This window comes from Ovis aries, chromosome 24 (genome assembly GCF_016772045.2).
Source record: "Ovis aries strain OAR_USU_Benz2616 breed Rambouillet chromosome 24, ARS-UI_Ramb_v3.0, whole genome shotgun sequence".
NCBI classification, from domain to species: Eukaryota; Metazoa; Chordata; class Mammalia; order Artiodactyla; family Bovidae; genus Ovis; species Ovis aries.
Window position 1 is genome coordinate 14,502,375 of NC_056077.1, and position 24,352 is coordinate 14,526,726.

The 24,352-nt window shown below is 47.0% G+C and overlaps 1 protein-coding gene across 1 annotated transcript in view; it reads left to right on the forward strand.

Annotated features, from left to right (window-relative positions):
• The window catches only part of BMERB1 (bMERB domain containing 1), a 149,059-nt gene extending 129,857 nt beyond the window's left edge, over nt 1-19,202 (forward strand). The window contains exons 3-6 of the mRNA XM_027961200.3: nt 6,073-6,146; nt 13,947-14,061; nt 15,378-15,460; nt 17,987-19,202. Of these exons, the coding sequence (XP_027817001.1) occupies nt 6,073-6,146; nt 13,947-14,061; nt 15,378-15,460; nt 17,987-18,099 (385 nt within the window). The 3' untranslated portion in view covers nt 18,100-19,202. The remainder of the gene's footprint in view (nt 1-6,072; nt 6,147-13,946; nt 14,062-15,377; nt 15,461-17,986) is intronic.
• Nucleotides 19,203-24,352: the final 5,150 nt, after the last annotated feature.

A 24,352-nucleotide genomic window follows, 5' to 3' on the forward strand; every position in this document is an offset into this window, starting at 1 on the left:
GATCGAACCCAGGTGTCCCACACTGCAGTCGGATTCTTGACCGTCTGAGCCACCAGGAAAGACTTCACTGGGAAGGGGCGCCCAGGCAGAAAGCAGCAGAGTGAGGGAACCCAGGAGAACTCCTCTGCCACGTGGCTTACAGTCTTGGGTTTTATGGTGATGGAGTTAGCTTCTGGGTTGTCTCTGAAACTGACTTGGGGTCCTTGTTGGTGGTGCACGCATTGTTCACCCAAGTTGGATTCCAGAGAGGAGGATTCTGGGAAGTTGGTAGGACACATGGACTGGTGTCTCCGCTTTCCTTTGACCTTTCCCAAATGCTTCTGGTTGGTGGTAGCTTGTTAGTTCTGCACTCCTTACCAGGACTCCCTGTTAAGACAACTCGTGCAAGTGGCTACTGTCATATAGGGAACCCAACTCGCCTGCACTGGCTGGCAGATTCTTCACCGCTGAGTCACCAGAGAAGTACCCCCTCAGGTGTCTGTTTCATACGTGGCATCAGTAGTGTATATGTCAATTTCAGTCTTCCAGTTCATCCCACCCCTCCCTGTTTGGGATCCGTACGTTTGTTCTCTATGTCTATGTCTGTTTCTGCTTTGAAATGAGATCGTGCTTAGTCACTTCAGTCATGTCTGACTCTTTGCGACCCTATGGACCATGGCCTGCCAGGCTCCTCTGTCCATGGGATTCTCAGGCAAGAATACTGGAGTGGGTTGCCATTTCCTCTCCTTCATGGGGTTCTGATGCATGTCTGCCTGTGAGAGCTTCCCAAGAATTTCACCTTGTTTGTTAAGGTGTTGGGGGTTTGGATAGACTTAGGAGGACTCAAAACTATGCTAAGTGCAGGTTTGAAATGGATGAAGGGTGAAGGGCACCCCCCAGTGCAAATCCCCCAGACCTGGGTTACGTGAAGGCAAAAGGCTGGTGTGAAGCCCACCACAGCACTCAGGGTGGAACAGTGGCCTCTGTGTGTGTGGATCGAGGTTATGTGTAAGTTTAGTTTCCTTATTTGTCCTCGTTTATATTTTTCAAAATTTCTACAGTGATCAGGAATCTGCCCAGCAACCAGATAAGAATTCTATTTAAAAAAATATTTTCCTCCTCTTCTTTTTCCACTTTATTTATTTTTTAATTGAAGGATGCTTGCTTAACAGAATTTTGTTGTTTTCTGTCAAACATCAACAAAAATTTTATTTTAAATTTTTTATAGAGAGGAATATAATCAAAATAGGTTTGTTTTTTAAGAAGTTTGAAGCTGTGGGCTCCATTTGTCAAATAACTGCTTGTCCAGCATCATTTTCTCTTTCTTTTCCCTCCTGCCTCTTTCTAACAGCTATTAACAGTGACAGATAGCGTTTACTGAGCATTGTACTATGTACAGCCCAGGCCCAGGCTCAGTGCCTGACCTGCATAGTAATCCTGGACAGCTGTACTATTACAATTCGTATTTCAAAGATGAGGAAAGTGAGAAAAACCTCTGGCACTCAGCCCCTTTGAGCTAGAGATGTCTGGTGCCAATGCTCTTGCTTCAAACATTGTTGTTGCTAATGGCTAAGTCATGGCTGACTCTTTTGCAACCCCATGGACTGTAGGTTCCTTTGTCCATGGGATTTCCCAGGCAAGAATACTGAAGCAGATGGCTAAAAAACATATGAAAAGATGCTCAACATCGCTCATTATTAGAGAAATGCAAATCAAAACCACCATGAGATATCACCTCACATTGGTCAGAATGGCCATCATCAAAAAGTCTACAAACAATAAATGCTGGAGAGGGTGTGGAGAAGGAATGCTTTTGCCTTGTTGGTGGGAATGTAAACTGATACAGCCACTATGGAAGATGGTATGGAGATTCCTTTAAAAACTAGGACTAAAACCACAATATGACTCAGCAATCCCACTTATAGGCATATACCCTGAGGAAATCAGGGTTGAAAAAAGACACCTGTATCCCATTGTTCATTGCAGCACTGTTTACAATAGCTAGAACACGGAAGCAACCTAGACGCCCATCAACAGATGAATGGATAAAGAAGTTGTGGTCCATATACACAATGGAATATTACTCAGCCATAAAAGGAATGCATATGAGTCAGTTCTGATGAGGTGAATGAACCTAGAACCTATTACACAGAGCGAAGTGAATCAGAAAGAGAAAGATAAATATCGTATTCTAACACACATATATGGAATATAGAAAAATGGTACTGAAGAATATATTTACAGGGCAGCAGTGGAGAAACAGACATAGAGAATAGACTTATGGACATGGGGAGAGGGGAGAGAAGGGTGAGATGTATGGGAAGAGTAACATGGAAGCTCAGTTCAGTTCAGTTCAGTCGCTCAGTTGTGTCCAACTCTTTGTGACCCCATGAATTGCAGCACGCCAGGCCTCCCTGTCCATCACCAACTCCCGGAGTCCACTCAAACTCTTGTCCATCGAGTCAGTGATGCCATCCAGCCATCTCATCCTCTGTCGTCCCCTTCTCCTTCCCCCAATCCCTCCCAGCATCAGAGTCTTTTCCAATGAGTCAACTCTTCACAGGAAATGTCCAAAGTACTGGAGTTTCAGCTTCAGCAGCAGTCCTTCCAATGAACACCCAGGACTGATCTCCTTTAGGGTGGGCTGGTTGGATCTCCTTGCAGTCCAAGGGACTCTCAAGAGTCTTCTCCAGCACCACAGTTCAAAAGCATCAATTCTTCGGTGCCCAGCTTTCTTCACAGTCCAACTCTCACATCCATACATGACCACTGGAAACACCATAGCCTTGACTAGACGGACCTTTGTTGGCAAAGTAATGTCTCTGCTTTTTAATATGCTATCTAGGTCGGTCATAACTTTCCTTCCAAGGAGTAAGCATCTTTCAATTTCATTACATTACCATATGTAAAATAGATAGCCAACAGGAATTTGCTGTATGGCTCAGGAAACTCAAAACAGGGGCTCTGTATCAACCTAGAAGGGTGGGATGGGAAGGGAGATGGGAGGGAGGTTCAAGAGGAGGAGATATATGTATACCTATGGCTGATTCATGTTGAGGTTTGACAGAAAACAAAATTCTGTAAGGCAGTTATTCTTCAATTTAAAAAAAAAAAGGAATACTGGAGCAGATTGCCTTTTCCTTCTCTAGGGGATCTTCCTGACCCAGGGATCAAATCTGCATCTCCTACAATGGCAGGCGGGTTCTTTATCATGGCTGAGCCACCAGGGAAACCGTGCTTCTATCATTACCTGTTGCTCTTTGTTCCTTTCACCATCTCTCCTTCTCTCGTCTGTCAAAATTTATCCATCAGATACCTATGTCAATTCTATGGTTACAACCCGAGATTTCTCAACTTCATGATTGGCATTTTGAACCAGATAATTCTCTACTGAGGCGGCGGGATGTTTCACAACATCCCTGGATTCTACCCGCTAGACCCAGTAGCAGTCTCCACGCACACCCAGTGATAACAGCAAATAAGTCTCCAGACATTGCCAGATGCCCCTAGAGACCAAAAGAACCATTAAGAACCATTGATATACACAATGGCATATTGCTCAGTTATAAAAAGGAACGCATTCGAGTCAGTTCTAATGAGGTGGATGAACCTGGAGCTTATTATACAGAAGTCAGAAAGAGAAAGACAAATACTGTATATTAACGCATATGTGTGGAATTTAGAAAGACAGTACCAATAATCCTTTGTGCAGGGCAGCAAAGGAGACACATATGTAAAGGACAGACTTTTGGACTCAGTGGGAGAAGGCAAGGCTGGGGTGATGTGAGAGAATAGCATTGAAATGTGTATATTACCATATGTAAAATAGATGACCAGTGCGAGTTTAATACATGAAGCCCAGCATGCAGAGCTGGTGCTCTGGGACCACCCAGAGGGATGGGGTGGGGAGGGAGGTGGGAGGGGGGGTTCAGGATGGGGGGGACACATGTAATCCTGTGGCAAATTCATGTTGATGTATGGCAAAAAACATCACAATTTAGTAATTATCCTCCAATTAAGATAAAGTAATCAAAAATCTGATCAGACCACATTCAGACTCCAAAGACCAAAAGAAAAAAAAAAGGTCATACCTGGGCTTATTGCCACAAGCAAGGAACAGAGAATTGTCATCAGAATCCACTGTCAGATGGCTGTGCTGCCCACGCCCCTTCTTAATAGACAGTCAACACCTGTGAACTGTTCCCCTTAAAAAAAAATAAATAAACCACTGATTTAGCCCGACTGCCATGCTCCATGTAAAGAAGGATTCTGGAGTACCTCTGGTTGGAACAGCACAGATAGGAACCCAGGGAAACAGCCTGTACCCTTCTGGCGAAGCCCCCATGCTCACTCATGGCAGCTGCCACCTGCTAGGACATTCCAGGGCAGGATCTGACAGTCGCTTGGAGTGCCTCTGGCGACAGGAGCAGGAGATGGAGGCTAAAGTGAGACATTTCCTGCCACTTGTCCTGAAAGCTGGGATGGTGTGGTTGGAATGGGTCATCTGGGCCATTCTTGGCCAGCGAAGGGCAGGGGCCCCCAAGCTGGTCTGAGGATGGCGCTTCTGAATGGAGATCAAGTTCTTGACAAAGATACCCAGAAGGAAGCTGAAAGATCAGTGAACTTGGATAAGTCGATTTCTACTTCTGGTCCCACCTATGCTTGCTGTGTGGACTCAGATGAACCCTTTGAGAATATTCATGCTTCTCTCTATCTCTTCCTGGGACAGAAGGTTGATGTGGCAAACCAGTCCACTCCATCCCACCACCTGCTTCACTCTTCTTTGGAGCATCTGATGTTTTATTGTATTTGTGTTTACCCTCTGTCTCCCCAGATTAAATTTCAGTAATGAAAGCAGGGGAGGCTGGTACATCCTTGAAGCCTATGACAGTGGCGAACACAGTAAATGCTCAATAAAGACATGCAGAATGAAGGCACACAACACACCCAGTGGGGAAGCTGCTTGAAAATATGTCTCGGGTCATAGACATGTCATACCCTTTGGATTCAGTGTTCTACTGAGAATCAGTAGCTCCCACCCCAAATAATCCAACATGAAAGAAAAGCCTTAGGTTAATCCTACAGTGGCTAAAATACAAGCAACCTGAAAAAAAAAAAAATCTTAAGTAATCAAGATTAAGGGCATAGTTGAAACCACCCTGCTAAATCTGCTTGGTAGAATTCCAGGCAGCCGTTACAAACATCATTTACAGTAAGATGAGCTAATACTGCAATACACAGACAGGAAACTAGACTCCATAATGCAAAATTGTGTGTGCAGCCCAACTGCTGAGGTTATAGGGGTGATCTTCTTTTTACACTATTGCTGGGAATATCATGCAGAGTCCCTTTGGAGTTCAATTTGGAAATCCCTATCAAACTAAGGGTTCGTGTCACTTAACCCTCCAACTGCATTTCTAGAAATTAATTTGCTAGGAATTCCTTTATTTCTAGTAATCTATCCTAGAATATACCTGGAAATAAGTCTAATGTCTGTGAATGGGGGACAGTGGTTAAATAAATTACTGTTTATCAATATATCAGAATACTATGCAGTCATTAAAAATGAGGAGCTATGCATGTCCTGACACAGTAATATGAGCAACACAAAAATAGTTAATTGCAAAATGCGTTTGTACGTGAGCGATGTTGTATTTGGTAATAAAAGAGTAAACATTTTTTTTAATCTAGAGGAACAGATAAGAAATCCTTGCCAATGGCTTTCTCCAAAGGATAGGGGAACATTTTCTGTCTGTTGATTTCTGTGATGTTTAAAAGCTTTTCACATAGCTGAAAAAGGAATACACTGACCCCACGACATGAAGGCGCTCACGTAAGCCAACAAAACCAGGCACCCGAAGACTGGAAGGGACTCTATCAAGGTGTTATTAACTGTGATCATTCCTGAGTCGTGGGAGAACGGGCAGTTTTTGTCTTGTTACTTTTGATGGAAGACTTCTAAAGAGCCTGTGTGATCTCTACAGAGGACAAAGCCCTCCCACCAGTCCTCTTTGTTTGAATCTGGGGTGGTGCTCAGGATGTAGAATGTTCTGTCGATGTAACCTGTGGTCATGCGGTGTCCTCTCTCCCCAGGATGGATGACATCCAACTCTGCAACGACATCATGGACTTGAAGCAGGAGCTGCAGAACTTGGTCGCCATCCCAGGTAACCATGGGGACCCCACCTCCGCCAGACAGCTGCTCAGAGTCCCTGTCTGGAAGGCCCTAGCGCAGCCTCATTCTTGCAACTCAGGGCTCCCGATCGCGTGGCTCAACCAACTCCACACGAGGCAGACCTCATTCAAGTCCTAATTCTGCCCACCTCCTTGGCCTTGGGCAAGTCATGTTATTTCTCTGAGACTCAGTCTCGCCTCCTCTGAAAATGGGGTAGGAATAGTAATAGTACCTAATTCATTGGGTATAAATCTCATTGTGATGAATGAAACGATGCAAACCACGTGCTTAGCTTGATGGCTGGTCCAAAGAGTCCAGCAAATATTAGCAATGATTATTCTTATTATCCTGTTAGGGAATAGGTAGAGTGTGATGGTTACAAGCTCTGATTTTGGAGTCAAACCTACCTCTGTCACTTATGAATCATGTGTCCTTGGGCAAGTTATTTCACTACAACGCAGTTTCTTCGTCTCTAATCTGGGACAATCATACTGTCTGTCTCAGAGGATTGTTGTGAGATTGACAAAGGGGATAAAACATGTAAAGTGCTTAGCAGGCGTCCAAGGTGGCTCGGTGGTAAAGAATCTGCCTGCCAAGCAGGAGACTTGGGTTCGATCCATGGGTCAGAAAGATCCCCTGGAGAAGGAAATGGCAACCCATTCCAATATTCTTGTCTAGAAAATCCCACTGACAGAAGACCTAGCAGGCTACAGTCCATGGGGTCTCAAAGAGTCAGACATGACTTAGCGACTAAACAACAACAACATCCTATTTAAGTGCTTAACAAATTAGCACTATTGTTATTGGGCTTCCCACATGGCACTAGTGGTAAAGGACCCACCTGCCAATGCAGAAGACCCAAGAGATGCAGGTTCGATCCCTGGGCCGGGAAGGTCCCCTGGAGGAGGGCACAGCCACCCACTCAAGTATTTTTGAGAATCCCATGAACAGAGGAACCTGGCAGGCTGCAGTCCATAGAGTTGCACCTGATTTGGACACAACTGAAGCAATTTAGCACACACATATTATTATTATTATTGTTATCATTAATCTGAGCTTCCTGGTGGCTCAGACGGTAAACAATCTGCCTGCAGTGTGAGAGACCTGGGTTCAACCCCTGGATTGGGAAGATCCCCTGGAAGAGGGCATGGCAACCCCACTCCAGTATTCTTGCCTGGAGAATCCCATGGATAAAGGGGCCTGGTGGGCTACAATCCCTGGGGTCACAAAGAGTTGGACAGTACTGAGTGCCTAAGCACAGCACAGCATGTCATCAACCTAACACATCCCTCTCATCCTTCAGGTCATAGCTTCTTTGACCCATTTCCCAAAGAATGCCTTCCTTGCCCATCCAAGCTGGGTTAGATGCCTCTGGGGGCACTTACACTTCTCAACATACAGACAATCCCCAACTTACAGTTTGATCTAACAATTTTTGGATTTTATAATGCTGTAAAGTCTCTCAAAATGTCTCCAGATGTTGCCAGATATCCCCTGGCCAGGGAGGTAGGCAAATTGCCGCCTGAGAAATACTTTAAAATCCAGAGATTTGGGTTTGAAGCCAGGATTGCCAGCTAAATGACCTTCACTGAGCGCCTTGATTTCCTGAGCCTTAAATTCTTTGTCTGCAAAATGAAACAAACCATGAGGCATGTACACGGTTGTTGTGGATATGCCCTGAGATGACATAAGATAGCAAACATACTTTATTCTAGGAGGAGTGTGTGCAATGATTATAGAATCTTCTGGCATCATTGCTTTAATGAGCAACTACTAAGGCTTCCCTGGTGGCTCAGAAGGTAAAGAGTCTGCCTACGGTGCGAGATCCCCTGGAGAAGGGCATGGCAACCCACTCCAGTATTCTTGCCTGGAGAATCCTATGGACAGAGGACCCTGACGGGCTGCAGTCCACGGGGTCGCAAAGAGCTGGACGTGACTGAGTGACGGCCACTTTCACTGAATGCCAGGCACTGTGCAGGCCCTGAGAGGACATAAGTGAGTAGCCAGCCCTAACTGAAAGGGGGTGACGGGACTTCCTTGGTGGCCCAGTGATTAAGACTCCTGGCATCCAATGCAGGGGGCGTGACTTTGATCTCTGGTTGGAAAACTAAGATCCCACATGCTATGTGGCACGGCCCCCCAAAATAAATAATGATAATAAATAAATAGAATGTAAGAAAAGGGGAAGTGACAGCTCTGGCTGTGGGGCTTCTTCTTGAGGCAATTAAAATGTTCTAAAATCGATTGTTAGGATGACATGGAGTCCAAGTTCACTCTACTTGCCGCATGATAGGCCAGTAAATCCGAGACAAGGTGTTAAGACAGGGAAGGGACTTTATTTGGTAGCCGGCTGACAGAGACGATGGCAGGCTGGTGTCTCAAAATAACCATCGTGTGGGGCCTGGATGTCAGGTTCTTTTATGGATCAGAGATGGGGGGGAGGTGAGGAAACAAAAAGACCATTTAATTCCTACAACTATCTCCTAGAATGGCAAACCTCAGGCGGGGAGCGGTGTGTTAATTTCTTTCTTTCTGCCATCTACAGGTGGATGGGGTTATTTTAGTTTAACAGATCGGCAGAGGCAGCAGGGTTCCCTGAGGCAAGCCATTATGTATGCTGATAATAAAAAAAGCGCAAATGAGGGTTAAAGGGCTAAGAACAGATTCAGCAGGGAGTCATAATTAACCCTTCCTGGTTACTTCAAAACAATAGAACTTTAGGACTAGGATCCTGCCGCTGGGGGCTGGAGAAGAGAGTCCCTCTTTGCGTCTTCAGCTTCTGATGGTTTCCATCAATCCTCGCTCCGTGGCTTGTAGCTGCCTTATTCCAGTCTCTGCCTCTGTCAGGGCCCTTCTCTCTTTGTGTATCTCTGTGTCATCTCCTCTTAAAAAAAAATTATTTTGGCTGCACCAGGTCTTCGTTGTAGCACGCAGGACCTTCCATCTTTGTTGTGGCATGTGGGACCTAGTTCCCCAACCAGGGATGGAACCTGGGTCCCCTGCACTGGGAGGGCAGAGTCTTAGCCACTGGCCCACCAGGAAAGTCCCCATCTCTTCTCATAAGAACAGAAATTATTGGATTAAGGGCTCATCTGAATGAGTATGACCTCATCTTAACTAACTACATCCACAAAAACCCTATTCCCAAGTAGGGTATTTCCAAATAAAATCAGGGGTGGCCAAAAGGAGAAGAGGGCTTCAGAGGATGAGATGGCTGGATGGCATCACCGATGCAATGGGCATGAACTTGGGCAAACCTTGGGAGATGATGAGGGACAGAGAGGCCTGGCCTGCTGCAGCCCATGGGGTTGCAAAGAATCAGATACGACTGGGCGACTGAACAACAGCAGGAGTACTGTTTATCCTAATATAGGCAGAAAGCTCAGCCCAGCCTCACAAGGGTTCAGAACCAGGATCAGGAAAGCCGTGGAATATTTTGTGCCCCTGCTGTCTCTCACTGTCCATTTTGGAGCTTGTTCCATGTCTTCCCTCCAGCACATGAGCCAAGCAAGGCCACTGTTCCCAAACCACACATGGGTCCCACTTGCCCCTGTGCAGTAAAGCCAGCCTGCTGACACCTGGTGGTGGGGAAGGAAAGTGCAGTGTTTACTGCAGGGACAAGCAAGGAGTGCAGGACAGCTAGTGCTCAGAATACCAGAGCTCCCCGTTGGGTTTCAGCAAAGCATTCTTGAAGCCCAGGTGAGCGAGGGGCATCCCAGGGTCTGTGATCGGCTGGTGCATAATTCTCTGATTGGCTGATGGTGAGATCACTGGGCAGTGTCCCAGGGGTTAACACTGTCAATCTTTAGGCTCCAGGAGGCCTGGGGGCTACAGGCTCATGTCCATCAAGTAGTTAACATGTCCCATTTGGTAGAGGGGTGGTGGTTAGCCTCTGTAAAACAACTCAGGAAATGTGTATCAGATACTGTTATCTAGGGGATTTCAGATAGGAGCTGAAGCAGAGGATGTGGGTTGGTGGGGCGGGTGGTGTCTGTCCCAAGAAGGCCCCAGAGGGTCCCTGCTCGGTTACAACTTCATCTCCCTTCCATGATTTTCCCACCCAAGAGCCCGACTCTATATCCCAATTTTCAGCTTCCCAGGGGACTATGATGGGCCCAGCATGGGTTGATGTCTCTCTCTTAAGAGGAAGAATTTCCATAGCCCACTCTTAGCTCAGCAGGACACATGGGTGGCACTGGGGCAAAGGAGACACAAGGGTGTGGCCAGCCAAGGCCTCCCCAGGCCAGAGGGGCTTCACTGGGGGCCTTGGCAGCCTCTAGTGCATGGGTGGGAAATGGGTGGAAGATGGGAGTCTTTGGTGGACACAATACCTAGGCTGTATCACTGACCAGGACTGGGATTAGGGTGAGAAGAAAAAGGCGCTCAGCTGAAACGAGAGAAATTCAGCAATCATATTTTCATGCAATATTTAGAATACCAAAATTCACTCAAAAAAAAGTTTAAATAAACATCAGATCAGTCCTGACACTCAATGGGCAGAAACCAGGAATGCTAAAGCTGCATGGAAGGGACAGTCCCCGCTGAAGGACGTGTTCTGCTTAAAATGCCATCGGTGGTTCAGCAGAGAAACACACAAGGTTAGTGGGTCACTTAGCAACAGAGCCCAGGTCCTCCCCCGACCCCCACTGATTTCTCCTAAGAAACCGCATCTTCCCAATCACTTCCCTGAAGAAACGCAGATAGTAAAGTTCCCTCTCCTGCCTTGCTGGTCACCTCTCCCCACTGTGTCCTCTGACTCCTTGTTGCGAAGAGCATTTCTGTGTATTCCCTGGACCAGTGCCTGGTTTCTAGATGGACTTAGGTGGGTTTAGGAAGAAACAACCCAATGCTCCCAGCAGCACAGCAATAAAAATAACAAGTAAAGAGAGGACTCAGAGGCCAAGAAAATCATGCTTCTTCTGCGAGGGTCAGAAAACAATTCAGCAGACTATGATGAGACAAAGTCACTCAGTCATATCTGACTCTTAGCGACCCCAGGGACTGTAGCCCGCCCGGTTCCTCGGTCCAAGGGATTCTCCAGGCAAGAATACTGGAGTGGGTTGCCATTTCTTCCCCCAGGGAATCTCTGGACCCAGAGATCCAACTGCATTTCAGGCAGATTCTTTGCTGTCTGAGCTACCAGGCAGGTGGCGCTAGTGGTAAAGAACCCGCCTGCCCATCGAGTTCGATTCCTGGGTTGGGAAGATCCCCTGGAGAAGGAAATAGCATCCCACTCCAGTACTCTTGCCTGGAGAATCCTATGCACAGAGGAGCCTGGCGGGCTACAGTCCCTGGGGTCGCAAAGAGTCAGACACAACTGAAGTGACTTCACACACACATGACGAGAAAGAACACCTGGGGCCCTCCACACCCTCAGGGCTTCTCAGGGACAGGCTAAGACGTCTCACCCCCCTCCCCTGCCACCGCCAGCCCCTGTGGGCTGGGGATCCTTAGACTTGGCTGTGGAGGCCATGGTACCCTTCCCTTGGACATAAAAATAGTGTCAAAAAAAAAAAAAAACAGAATAAAAATGGTGTCTCCCTCATAGAGTTGTTGGAAAGAATTCAACTAGTAATTCTCAATTAGTAATTATCAGCCAGGGTGTTTTGCTCCGCAGAGGATATTGGCCTTGTTAGGAAACCCAGTTGGTGGTCACCACTAGGAGAGGGGGCTGCTCCTGGCATCTAGTGAGCGGAGGTCAGGGGTGCTGCTCAGCATCCTACAGTGCTCCGGACAGCCCCCAGGACAGAGAATGGTCCAGTCTCAAATGTCGGTAGTGCCAAGGTTGAGAAACCCAGATTAAATGAAAATATAATACATGGTAATACAATGATAATTGTTGCCATTTATTAAGCACTTACTTTTGCCTGCTTCTTATGCCGTGAGACTTGCTTTTCCTTCAGTAAGCATTTATTTCTTTTGTACCTGGTTTGGTAAATGTGTGATCTAGAGAGCCTTTAATCGTGAAAGCAAAAGTGATGATGTGGAATAAGAGCCTATGATAATAGTAGCTGACTGTTCATGAACACTAACTGTGTGCCAGGCGGTGAGCCTGGGGTTTTGACTTCTCTCTCTTAAAATTTGCAACAACTTTATGACTATCTGTTGAGAGACTGGATGCTCAGAGAGGTTGAGGAATGTGCCTAGAATCACACAGCTAAGAAGAGGAGGAGCTGGGGCATCAAGCCAGGATTGTGATCCTATGGCGAGGTCTCTCAGTTGTGATAAGGTCTACCGACCACCTTAGTCTACAGTTAGGAGGCCACGCATGGTCCAGGGAGAGACGATGGTGGCCTGGGCTAAGGAGGTGTGCTGGAGGAGGTGAGAAGCGAGTTGGAGGGTCACATTGGCAAGCCTGTGGAGATACTAGGAATCAGATATGTGATGCCAACAGGGGATAAAGTTGGCAAGTAGGTGGGTGATGCCGGGAAACAAAAGTAGAAGTATACAAAGTAGATAGATAGGTACCAGCAGATAGGTGAGTGGTGCCTGGAAGCAGATGCGTGATGCTTGCAGGCAGGTGATACCAGCAGGGAAATGGGGATGCCTACAGGTAGGTGGGTGGAGCCTGCAGGTAGGCAGGTGGGGCTTAAGGCAGGTAGGTAGTACCTGGAGGCAGGTGAGAGATACTGGCCAGAAGGGTACTTCATACACACAAGCAGGTGAACAGCACTGGTTGGTGGTATGGAGACCTGAGTCAGTAACTGGGATACTGGGATAGACCGCTTTGAGTAGGTGGCCTCTCCTGTGAGTTTATGGAGGGGCTGAGGACTCTGAGCAGAGGGCTGCCTCTGAGTATCTGGGGAGACTGGAAGATGCCTGAAGTGGCAAAAGATAGTGGGGATGAATAGCTTGAGGAGGGAGGTTTGTGAGTTCCTGGGGATTCTACTTATAGCCACGTGACTCTGGTGTAAGATCTGGGGCCTGGCAGAGGACAGGGGAGTATTGGAAGGCTGCTGCTGGTAACTTGGAAAGGACAGTGACATCACTCCTTGAGTCGAAGGGCACTGTGGTTCATCCACCTGCAGAGGGCAAGGAGGCTCTATGGTGCTGACGAGTGAGTTGCAGAATCAGACTTCGGGACCCACTACCATCATCAGCACAGTGATGAGCAGGAATACAGGGGCTGCTAGATCCCAATTCCTTGCTCCCCTCTGATTAGTGAAAGAAACTGATTTTCTCTCTAACCTAAATATTATATTCTCCTTGTCTCTGGTTCTGCCTCCAGATCTAGAGGAAATAGTCAGTGACACTTTGAACTGGCAGAGGGACAAGCTGCCCCCTGAGTTTTATCTTCTGAGGGGGTCTGAGCAGAGGGAGCCAGTGCAGGGTTAAGTTTCTGCCCTCCTGGTCGTCTCAGTCTTCATGTCCAGCCCTCGTTGTTTTGTCTCTGCTATGATGCTCTAGCCCTTGGTATTTGTAACAGGTTGGGAAAGCGAGGGGTGCTTTTCCTCTGACGGGTTGGGTAAGCCTCACTACAGAGAAGTCACCTCCTGCATCCTGCCTGTGCCCTTCTCCCCTTGTCCTTCTTCAGAACCCCCTTGCAGCATCAATATCATTTAGCAAGCATCCACCACAGGCCAGCTCTGTGCCAAGTTGTTTACTAAGATCCCTACATTCTTGCATTCAAGCCTACTGTGTATTTTACAGAGGAGGAAACAGAAGCTTGAACTAATCCAGTTGCCTTCCCAGGTTCATCCAGCAAGTTAAATGGTCAAGGCAGGATTCCAACCCTGGCACTTCGGACTCATTTACACTCAAACTGTCTCTGCTAATGTGTTCTTCTTCCCAGAAAAAGAAAAAACTAAGTTGCAGAAGCAGAGAGAAGATGAGCTCATCCAGAAGATCCATAAACTGGTGCAGAAGAGAGACTTCCTGGTGGACGACGCCGAGGTTGAGCGGTTAAGGTAAGTGGGCAGTGTGTCCCCTGGGCAGGGCTGGGCTGTTAGAATGCAGCTCAGCTTCCTTCCAAAGCCCGTCATCTGCTCCCAGACTCACAGCTTTGCAACGGGTGTGTCCTGGCCCAATGCTTCCCAAACACTAGATCCAGATGAATCCTTCTGGCCCAAGCCCCCACGGCCTATTCAAGAGAAATTTAAATCCAGCTTCAAAAAGTTTTGCAAAGGCCTGTGGATCTTAAGTGAATGTCATCTGAGAAGGTGACCAGGGAGGAATTATATCACAGAGCACACGGAAGAGCTTCCTACACCTTCTTTTTACTGAACTTTCTCCCAACTCGTCAAGGCACCTTTTCCAGAAACTTCAATTCGTTTCTACAGAAACTCTGCCCTCTGTCCTAACTTGCTTCTTCATCCACCCTCCCCACTTCCCAGCTCTGTTCTCTCCCTTCCTGTCTCCTGGGGGCCTCTGATGCCCCTCCCTAGCCTTCGGGGTCTCCTGTTTGCAGATGCCCCTGCCCTGTTGATCTGGTCAGCCATGGGCCCTGGAGCCACAGTGCTCCTGAAGTCTCTGCAGAGGACCAGAGGGCACGAAAGATGCCAGTGTTGATTCTTGAATTTTTTTGTGCTGGAGCAAAATCTTGAGAGTCATCCACAGGGCAGAGGCTCAACGGGTCTCTTGCAAACCAGAAGACAACTTCCCTTTAATTCTCTGTGACCTTCCGAGTCCTCCAAGGTTGCTAGGATGCACTTTGCCCAGCTCAGCCAGGCTCGGACCATTGGCTTTGTTTCTGGTGACCCTTGGGAGAGCTGAGGTGGCTTGCCTTTGAGACCTGCTGCATTCTTTGTCTAAGGTAACTTAAAGGTGCAGGATCAGGAGAGGGATTGCCCAGCTCACTAAATCTCTGGTAGGGAGGCTGGGTCCTCTAACACCCCTGCCTCTGCCCTAGGGTCTCACACCAGCGGGCGTGGGCATTTACTCCATCACTGATATGTGTTTCTGCTTCAGAATAGATTCATCAAACAACACACACCCACCCACCCACTGTACACACATAACAACATGTGCCCACCACCCCCACACAAAACATAACACACATATACCACCCACATGTAACTCACATGTGCCATCCGCACATAACATGTGCACCAGTCACACACAGTACACATCAGCATATATGTACCACCCACATATAACACAGCAATATACACGCACCATCCATAAAGTCTGATACGTGATCCCACACTCTTGCCTCATTTTATTAGTTCCTTGATGCTCTCCTGGCTTACTGTTCTTTCCTGTCTTTACACATCTGTCTCCACAGGGAGCAAGAAGAAGATAAGGAAATGGCCGATTTTCTGAGAATCAAGTTAAAACCTCTAGACAAAGTAACCAAATCTTCAGCCAGTGAGTGCCTACACTATTCCTTCTCCTCCCACATCCGAGAGAAAAGGAAATTTAAATGAGGTCTGGAAGCCAAGGGGACGCAACATAAATGCTTTCTAGAGATCAAACTTGAGCACAGGATGGCAGCAGGCAGGGGCAGCTTCACGGGAGAGGAAGCCCAAGGACCCACACCTAGAAGGGCACTGTGCTTGCTTTCATGTCCTACTATTGCTGTCTTGGAAGTCAAATTTTCCAACAAGAGGCCCTGCCTTTTCATTTTGCACTGAGTCCTGCAAACTGTGTGGCTAGTGCTGGCAGCTAGTCCTTGCTCATATGATTTGGTACAGTTCATAGAGTTGGCCACTGAGGCAAGAAGGTGGGAACTAAGGCTCGGGAAGCTCTGGCCTCTGTTGGAGTTGGAGGAACAAAGGCAGAAGTTTGCTTCTCAGAATACCAGCCTCACAAGATACTCAAAGCAAAAAGGGTTCTGGGTGAAGTAAGTTTGGGAAATGCTGTGCACTTGACCACTCTTTGTAGGCTTCCAATACCCATTAGCATATTAAAGTGATAAGTCCTGCTGGATAGGAACTGCCTTCTTGTTGGCCAAGTGAGACCACTTTGAGTTATAAGAAATGGGTGTCCAATTCAAACTGGCCCTAGCAGTAAAAGGTGATTTGCTGGAAAAAGAGCAGTGGGAGCCAGGGCTCCAGGGACTGGACACCCTCGCTTTCTTTCTGGTTATCCACTTGGCACCTCTTGTCATGCTAGCTTCATTTCCTCCTCCTACACAGGCCTTCCTGGGGCTAGAAATCCAGGACCATAACTTAGCAGAAGCAAGGCAACAACTGGTATTTAAATGTGTAAGATTCTGACCAGCCTTTCTTGGATCACGTTCCCACCTGCTAGGCCCATCGAAGGGGCTGGGAAATTGTGATTTTCTGGATCCCGGTCACTTGCCCGCCCCTGTAGCCATAAGGGCATGAGCTGTTATCAGAGGAAGAGCGACGGACAGTCTTGTTAGGAAGACAAAACCCCACCCAAAGCTGCCACTACCAGCTGAAGCCACAAACCAGTTTTTCCCTAACTATCCATTGATAATATTCCATGAAAACACATTTGTACTGTGTGAAGGAATAAAGAAAGAGAAGGGCCCTTCCTTTTTCAGGCCCCTAAAGTCACAAGGCACATGGTTTTTGCCTAAATCCAGCATCTTCAATAGACTGTCTCTTCCATGAAAGGCAAATTAGAAAAACTCCACCTAACAGTGTGGAAAAGGAAACAAGCAAGGAAACTTGTCTTCTGTGTAAGATTATGGATAGAAAAAAGAATTCCAGCCAGAATTCAAAACACCAAGCCTGTACCACATGCAAGTGTTGGGTCCAAATATACATCATCCATGTGGGCTGGAATCCCAAGTTGAAAAATTAAAACTAATCTAAAACCAGTGAAATCTCTGGAACCCCAGCAAAGCAAATGTAAAGTTGCTCAACAGAGACCCCTCAGCTCCCATAACAGCCCACAGATTAAAAACAGCTCCCATGCAGATGATCTCTCAATAAAAAATTTAAAACCAATGAAGAATGGAAACACCGTGAAAGGAGTCCATAGATGCAACAAAAGAAAATGTCTGTCCTCCCATGAACCAGAAACAAGAGAGTATCTAAGAAATAATAAGTGTGTTTATAATGACTAAAGAGATAAAAGAAGGAATAATACTCAAAATGAAATAGTAAGATGCTGTGAAAAAAAGAAGAGGTAAATTAGCAAAGAATTAGCCTTCTAAAAAATTACTGTCTGAGGAATTCCCCGATGGTCCAGGGGTTAGGACTTTGTCTTGTCACTGCCAAGGGCCCAGCTTCAATCACTGACTGCAGAACTGAAATTCCACAAGCTGCGTGGCAAAAAACAAAAAAACAAAAAACTATTGTCACTGAAGTGAAACTCGATGGATTAAACACAAAGACACAGCTGAAGGGAGGATTCATATAATTGGAAGACAGAGCTGAGAAAATTACCCCAGAATGCAGCACCAAGAGACAAACAGATGGGAAATGTGAAAGGGAGGTTATGAAACATGGAATAATAAGAATAATAAGGTTAAACGTACATCTAGGAGGCATTCCAGAAGGAGCAAGGACGGAGCATGACAGGCGAGGGTATCTGAAGCAATAATGCATGAGCATTTTCCAGAACTGAAAGGTAGCCCTCCGGTTGAAGTGACTTCTTATTTCTCAGTCAAATACTTCTTGGATGACAGACCCAGTGCTGGGCTTGGCAGATAACAATGGTGAGGAGAACAGAATAGGAGAATGGCTAAAAGCTGTAGTTAGAAGCCAAGGCCTGAAAGCCGCTGGACCTCCAGGGAGGTGGGAACAATCACCAGGACCGTATAAAATGCATGTCAGCTCCCCAGACTTGACCTGTGTGGCCTTGGGGCGGGGCCTGCTGGGGTTGGGGGGGACCTGGGGCTGCAGACGGTCAGGGCTCTCCTCACCTCACCTCTGCCTCTCTCCTGTTTCCCCGCCCTGCCCCCCACTCTTGCTGCAGGCTCCCGAGCAGAGAAGAAAGCAGACCCCCCGCCTAGCAAGCCCACGGTGGCCAAGACAGGGCTGGCGCTCATCAAGGATTGCTGCGGGGCCGCCCAGTGCAGCGTCATGTAGCCCCGACGCGGGTGCCCCCGGGGCCACGGGGACCCCCTCCCACCCTCTTGTCTTCAGAGCCCCCATTTCACCGGGGCCCAAGAGCTCTCCAAGGCAGAAGGGATTGAAGGCAAGCCCGTGACCGCCGCCAAGGGCCCAGCCGCCCTGTACAGAGTGTAGCAATAGGGAGTCCCTCACCGTCGCATGGCCCTCCCCAGAGCATGCCGAACCCAGGAGTCTGTCTCCCTGTTTATCCAACCACCAGGAAAGGTCCTCCCTTGAAAAAAGTATTATCTCCACTTCTAGCTAGCTGTATCTCACCCACCGTGCGAGTGAACTGGGAGAGGGGCATGATCCCCAGGTGTGTACAGTTGTGACTTTTCAGCAGTCCAGCGCCATGCTGGGCGCTTCCCCTAGCTGCTCTCCTAGCTCTGCTGTGAGGCTGCCCCAGACGGTCCTGTCCCCCCTGTTCTTTCCTCTCCCAGGGGTTTGGGCCCTGGAGGGCTCCGCGTAGCCCACGTGTCTGTGGAGACACAGAGGGCCCATCTGGAAAGACTGAGCTTGTGTGTGGTCGTCATCATGTCTCCCGCTTCCTCCCCTCCGGTGTCTGGGCGCGGCTCACATCAGGACTGTGTCTGTCCGCTCTTGGTTCTTCCTTTGCAGCGTCTGTTCCAGGTGTGTGGGGATCCGCTCCCCTGGCTGGAGCACACCCAGTGCTTGGAAGAGGTAGCAGAGAGCTGGGAGCTCCAACCCGAGGCCAGGGAAGATGAGAACAGACCCAGAGCAGATATACTTTCCACCCTCCGGGGCCCGCTGGCTGGGTGGTGTGCCGGCAGGACGCCACTCACTGGCCTAACACACAGACCTCTGCAAACATCAGTGGCAGGCGGGAGAGGCGGCCTGACCCAACCGTGTCCAATCATTCGGTGGTGTATTTTAACCAGCCTGAAAAATTCCACCTGTGTAACTTGATGTACATTTGCTACAGCCAGCCCGGCACAGCCCATGTGACCTCTCTGTACGTGTGTGTGTCGTGACCGGCCTAAGTAGTTAGCGTAACTCAAGATTCGCTGATGTGCAATCATCCATTGGAGAAAATAAAACTGGAAACCACGTACACAGCATTTTTAAAGTTTTTACTTTATTCTTGACTATAGAAGTAACCCATGTACATAGTTAGTTAATCATTTACAAAGTACCAAAAGTATAAAAGAGGTTTTTTTTGTTTGTTTGTTTTTAAACTCCCAATAATATTTCTCCACCTACTCTGACATTTTGGCATATGTCTTCTTTGTCTTTTTTTATGCATTTTTTTTTCATGATTGGCATTCTGTTGTACCGTTCTATAACAGTTTTCTTTTTCCACCTATCATAGGATCACTATCGTTCTGCCACGTCATTAAAAGCTCTTTGTAAACATTAAACACTTCATAAATATTTACAATGGCTGCTTAGTAATCCATCTTGTGGATATACTGTAATTTATCTAACCAGACCCTCCATATTAAACATTTAAGCTGTTTCTAGTTTTTCAGTTTTATAAGTAATGTCAGGATAAACATCCTGGGGTGGGTGGAGAAGGGGAGTGGTGGTGTTGGGTAAAGCTTCATCTGAATTTCTGATTTTTTCTTAGCACAGACTCCTAGAAGTAAGGTTCTAATTTACATGGGTCACAGTTTTTCAAAATATTTGTATATCAAAAAAAGAAAAAAAAAGTGAAGGTCTCTCTAGTCACAGCAGCTTTGGAATTGACACAAAATATCTGAGTGTGATGGCCCCTCCTGGCTGGGAGCATGCTGCCAGCCTCTCCCAACCTGTCACTGATGTGCTTCTGCTTCAGTCCAAGCTTCAGCCTGCTCACCACTTCCTGTCTATTCTGAAGATGAAGAGGCTCCCTCAGGCCGCTGCCAGTACCGTCACCTGGCCTCAGGGGCTACTACCCTAGACCAAGCCCAAAGCCAGTCTTCCTCGGGTTGCCATAATACATTCCCTCCACCAGCAGGGTTTAAACAACAGAAACTGATAGTCTCACAGTTCTGGAGGCCAGAAGCCAGTGTCCTCAGGACTGTGCTCTCTCTGAAGGCTCTTGGGAAGAATGCTTCCTTGCCTCTTCCAGCTCCTGGTGGACCTGGTAATCCTTGACTTTATGGCTCCAGTCTCTACCTCTTCTATAGTCCCCCTCTGTCTGTGTCTCTGGACCTCTCTTCTTGTGAGGACACCAGTCATTGGATTTAGGGACCCTCCCAGGTAGCGCTGGTGATAAAGACCTACCTGCCAATGCAGGAGACGTAAGAGACCCAGGTTCGGTCCCTGGGTAGGGAAGATCCGCTGGAGGAGGGCATGGCAACCCACTCCAGTATTCTTGCCTGGAGAATCCCATGGACAGAGGCGCATGGCGAGCTGCAGTCCATGGGGTCGCATAGAGTTGGACATGACTGAGTGACTGAGCATGCACACAGTTACATTACAGGCTCACAGAGAGTGGACGGCTCAACTGTTTGCCTGTATGACACTAAATCTGGGATGATCGCATCACCGTCCTTACCTTGGCAACTTCTCATAGGACCCTGTTCCCAAATAAGTTCAGATTCTGAGATGGCAAGTGGCCATGAATTTGGGGCAGGGGTGATGCTGAAAACTTGGCCTCTGGGCAGTGGTGTTGAATCAAATCTCAGAGCAGAGTTTTGGGTGCAACAGAAAAGAACAGCTTTATTGCTTTGCCAGGCAAAGGGGGACACAGTGGGCTCCTGCCCTCAAAAAGTGTGTTCTATAGCACTGATTCAAGGGCAGGGCTGCTGATTAGGGTGTGTGCAGGGCTCTTAATCTCAGGTAATCTCTTGATGAACTTCTCTAGTTCCTTTAACCTGGCCTCGGGTGGTCTTCTCTGGAATGAAGAATGCCAACATATTCCATTTTGGAGGAGTTTTAGTTCTGTAAAGGGCTCAAAGATACTGTTAGGTGTACCCCTTGTGTACCCCAGAACCAGGACCCTGCCCCCAAGGCTGTGTTATTGTTTCAAGGCTGTTCTTCTCTTGTCTCTGCGTCCCCTCCCTTCCCTGGTTAGCAACAGTTCCAATCTGCCCTTTGGAACTCAGGAAAGGTCATGGAAGCTGGGATCTAGTCCCTACAAACAAGAAATGGGACAGAAAGTCTTCCATGCCCAGGAGGTACACAGGGTCCCGCTCGGTTTCAGGGGGACACTATTTAACCCACTACACAGGTGCTCCCCACTCTTGCAATAAACACTCAGGCTGATAAGGGTCTACCTCTCTCCTTTCCTGGTAGAAAATGTGTGTCTGGAAGGCCTGACCTCAGACCAATTAGACAGCAGTCACTCACCGCTCCAACAAGCCAAAAAAGATCAAAACCCTCATAAAAATCCTGCTTCTGGTACACCCGCTGAGCTCTGGGGTACATCTAACTTATGTTCCTGTCATTGCTATTGATTTTTTTAAGCAAAACAAAAAACAAAAAAACCCATACCATTTATTGAGGTTTTCACAGAAGAGCAGAAGAAAGTAATTGTTCAGTATGCTCCCAGATCCCCAGGGCTGCCTGCAAAGCTGGGAAAACTTGCAGGTCTCAGGGTCCCATACCCTAGACTCACTCCTTTTGGGGGTCAGTTGGGGAAAGGGGACAGTGATAGCTGGAGACACATTTATTGAAAGTCTGTCGTGGTGCACTGAGCATGTATGCACATTTTCTCACTTGCCTTTCACATCAACACCATGAGGCAGATCCTACTATTGGCACAGTAAGTCTTCATGTATACTTCACTGGTACATATGAATAAGTTCAGTTCCAAGAGCGTGCTCATAAGTCCAATTTTTTGTCTCCAGCAAAGTAAACCTAGGTACCCAACTAATAAAATTGGCTATCATTCTGCGTTTGGGTCCTGTACCACAAATAAAGAAAATCTTGCCATTTTCTGCATCATGAATCTCTTTGGTTCTTCAGTTACTTCCTTTTCCTCTTGTCTTTCTTTGCCCTTTCTCTGGGCTTCCAGTTCCATCAGGTCTTCATTAGTAGTCTCCACATTCACATCTTTGAAAGTTCGCAACTTGATCTTTTGTATGCAGGTGACTTAACTGTATCTGAAAACTGGGTTCTCTTCTTGGTGGGTGTTGAGTCAATAGACACAACCAAGCCAAAGATCAGAAGGAAAGATTTATTACTTGCAACAAATAAGGAGATGCTGTTAAAGTGCTGCACTCAATATGTCAGTGAATTTGGAAGACTCAGCAGTGGCCACAGGACTGGAAAAGGTCATTTTTCATTCCAATCCCAAAGAAAGGCAATGCCAAAGAATGGTCTAACTACCATACAATTGTGCTCATTTCACCTGCTAACAAGGTAATGCTCAAACTCCTTCAAGCTAGGCTTCAGCAGTACCTGAACCAAGAACTTCCAGATGTACAAGCTGGATTTAGAAAGGCAGATGAACCAGAGATCAAATTGTCAACATCCATTGGATCATAGAAAAAGCAAGAGAATTCCAGAAAAACATCTGCTTCATTGACTATGCTAAAACCTTTCTATGGATCACAACAAACTGTGGAAAATTCTTAAAGAGATGGGAATACCAGACCACCTTACATGTCTCCTGAGAAACCTGTATGCAGGTCAAGACTTAGCAACAGTTAGAACTGGACATGGAGCAACAGACTGGTTCAGAATTGGGAAAGGAGTACGTCAAGGCTGTATACTGTCACCCTGCTTATTTAACTCCTGTGAAGAGTACATGATGTGAAATGCTGGGCTGGATGAGTCACAAGCTGGAACCGAAATGGCCAGGAGAAATATCAACGACCTCAGATATGCAGATGACACCACTTTAATGGCAGAAAGTGAAGAGGAACTTAAGAGCCTCTTGATGAGGGTGAAAGAAGAGAGTGGAAAAGCTGGCTTAAAACTCAGCATTCAAAAAATTAAGATCATGGTATCCAGTACCATACTTCATTGCAAGTAGAAGGGGAAACAGTGGAAACAGTGACAGGTTTTATTTTCTTGGGCTCCAAAACTACTGCTGATGGTAACTATAGCCATGAAATTAAAAAATGCTTTCTCCTTGGAAGAAAAGCTATTACAAACCTAGACAGTGTATTAAAAAGTGAAGACATCCCTTTGCCAACCAAAGTCTATACAGTCAAAGATATGGTTTTGTTTTCTCTGGCAGTTATGTACAAATGTAAGAATTGGATCTTCAAGAAGGCTGAGTGCTGAAGAATTGATGCTTTCAAATCGTGATGCTGGAGAAGACTGTTGAGAGTCCCTTGGACGGCAAAGAGATCAAACCAGTCAATTCTAAATGAAATTCACCCTGAATATTCATTGGTAGGACTGATACTGAAGCTGAAACTCCAATAGTTTGAACACCTGATATGAAAGGCCGACTCATTGGAAAAGACCCTGATGCTGGCAGGAGAAGGGGTGACAGAGGATGAGGTGGTTGGATGGCATCACCAACTCAATTGACATGAATTTGAGCAAACTCCTGGAGATGGTGAAGGACAGGGAAGCCTGGTGTGCTGAAGTCCATGGGGTTACAAAGAATCAGACACAACTTACTGACTAAACAACAACACAGAACACTGGGGATATTTCCCAAAGCAGTGCCTTCCCAGCAGCAAAGCTGGGGAGGCTTTAAGCTAAGGGTACATGCATATTTATGAAGGGGTGTTAGGAGAGAAGAATTCACCATCGAATTGTGGCCAAGGTCAACAGAGTCCAAGCCTTAGCTGACTGAAATCTGGAGTTATAGTCAACTTCATAATTCCATCCTCCACCTCGGTGGGGGCCTTAGGTCCTGCAGAACTTGGGGACCATATCAGATTATGCACATCCCTTGAGGAGGAACTAGGATTCTGCTTTATCACTGCACCATTTGACTGCCTTTCCTCTGTTCCTATCTTCTTTTGTCCCCTTAACAGCACTGATTCCTGGGACCTGTTCATGGGCAAACATTGTGGCCAGGCTTAGATCAAAAAATGGCTTAAGCCAGAATGAGCTCTCCTCTGTCAAGGAAGCCGTGCCTGGCTCTCTTTCTCCAAGGAGACCCTACCCTATCTGCTTTCATTATTACTTCTGCTCTGTAGATGAGGAAGTGGTCCTAGGTGCCACGAGCAGTTAATGGCAGGATGGCCATTCACCCCCTCATCCCTTCTTGTAGCCTCAATCCTTTCTCTCCCCATCAGCATTTAAGCAAATCTCTCCCATTAACAAACAAAAAACCCTCTATTCCATCTTTCCTGGCAGTTCACACATTTCTATATAC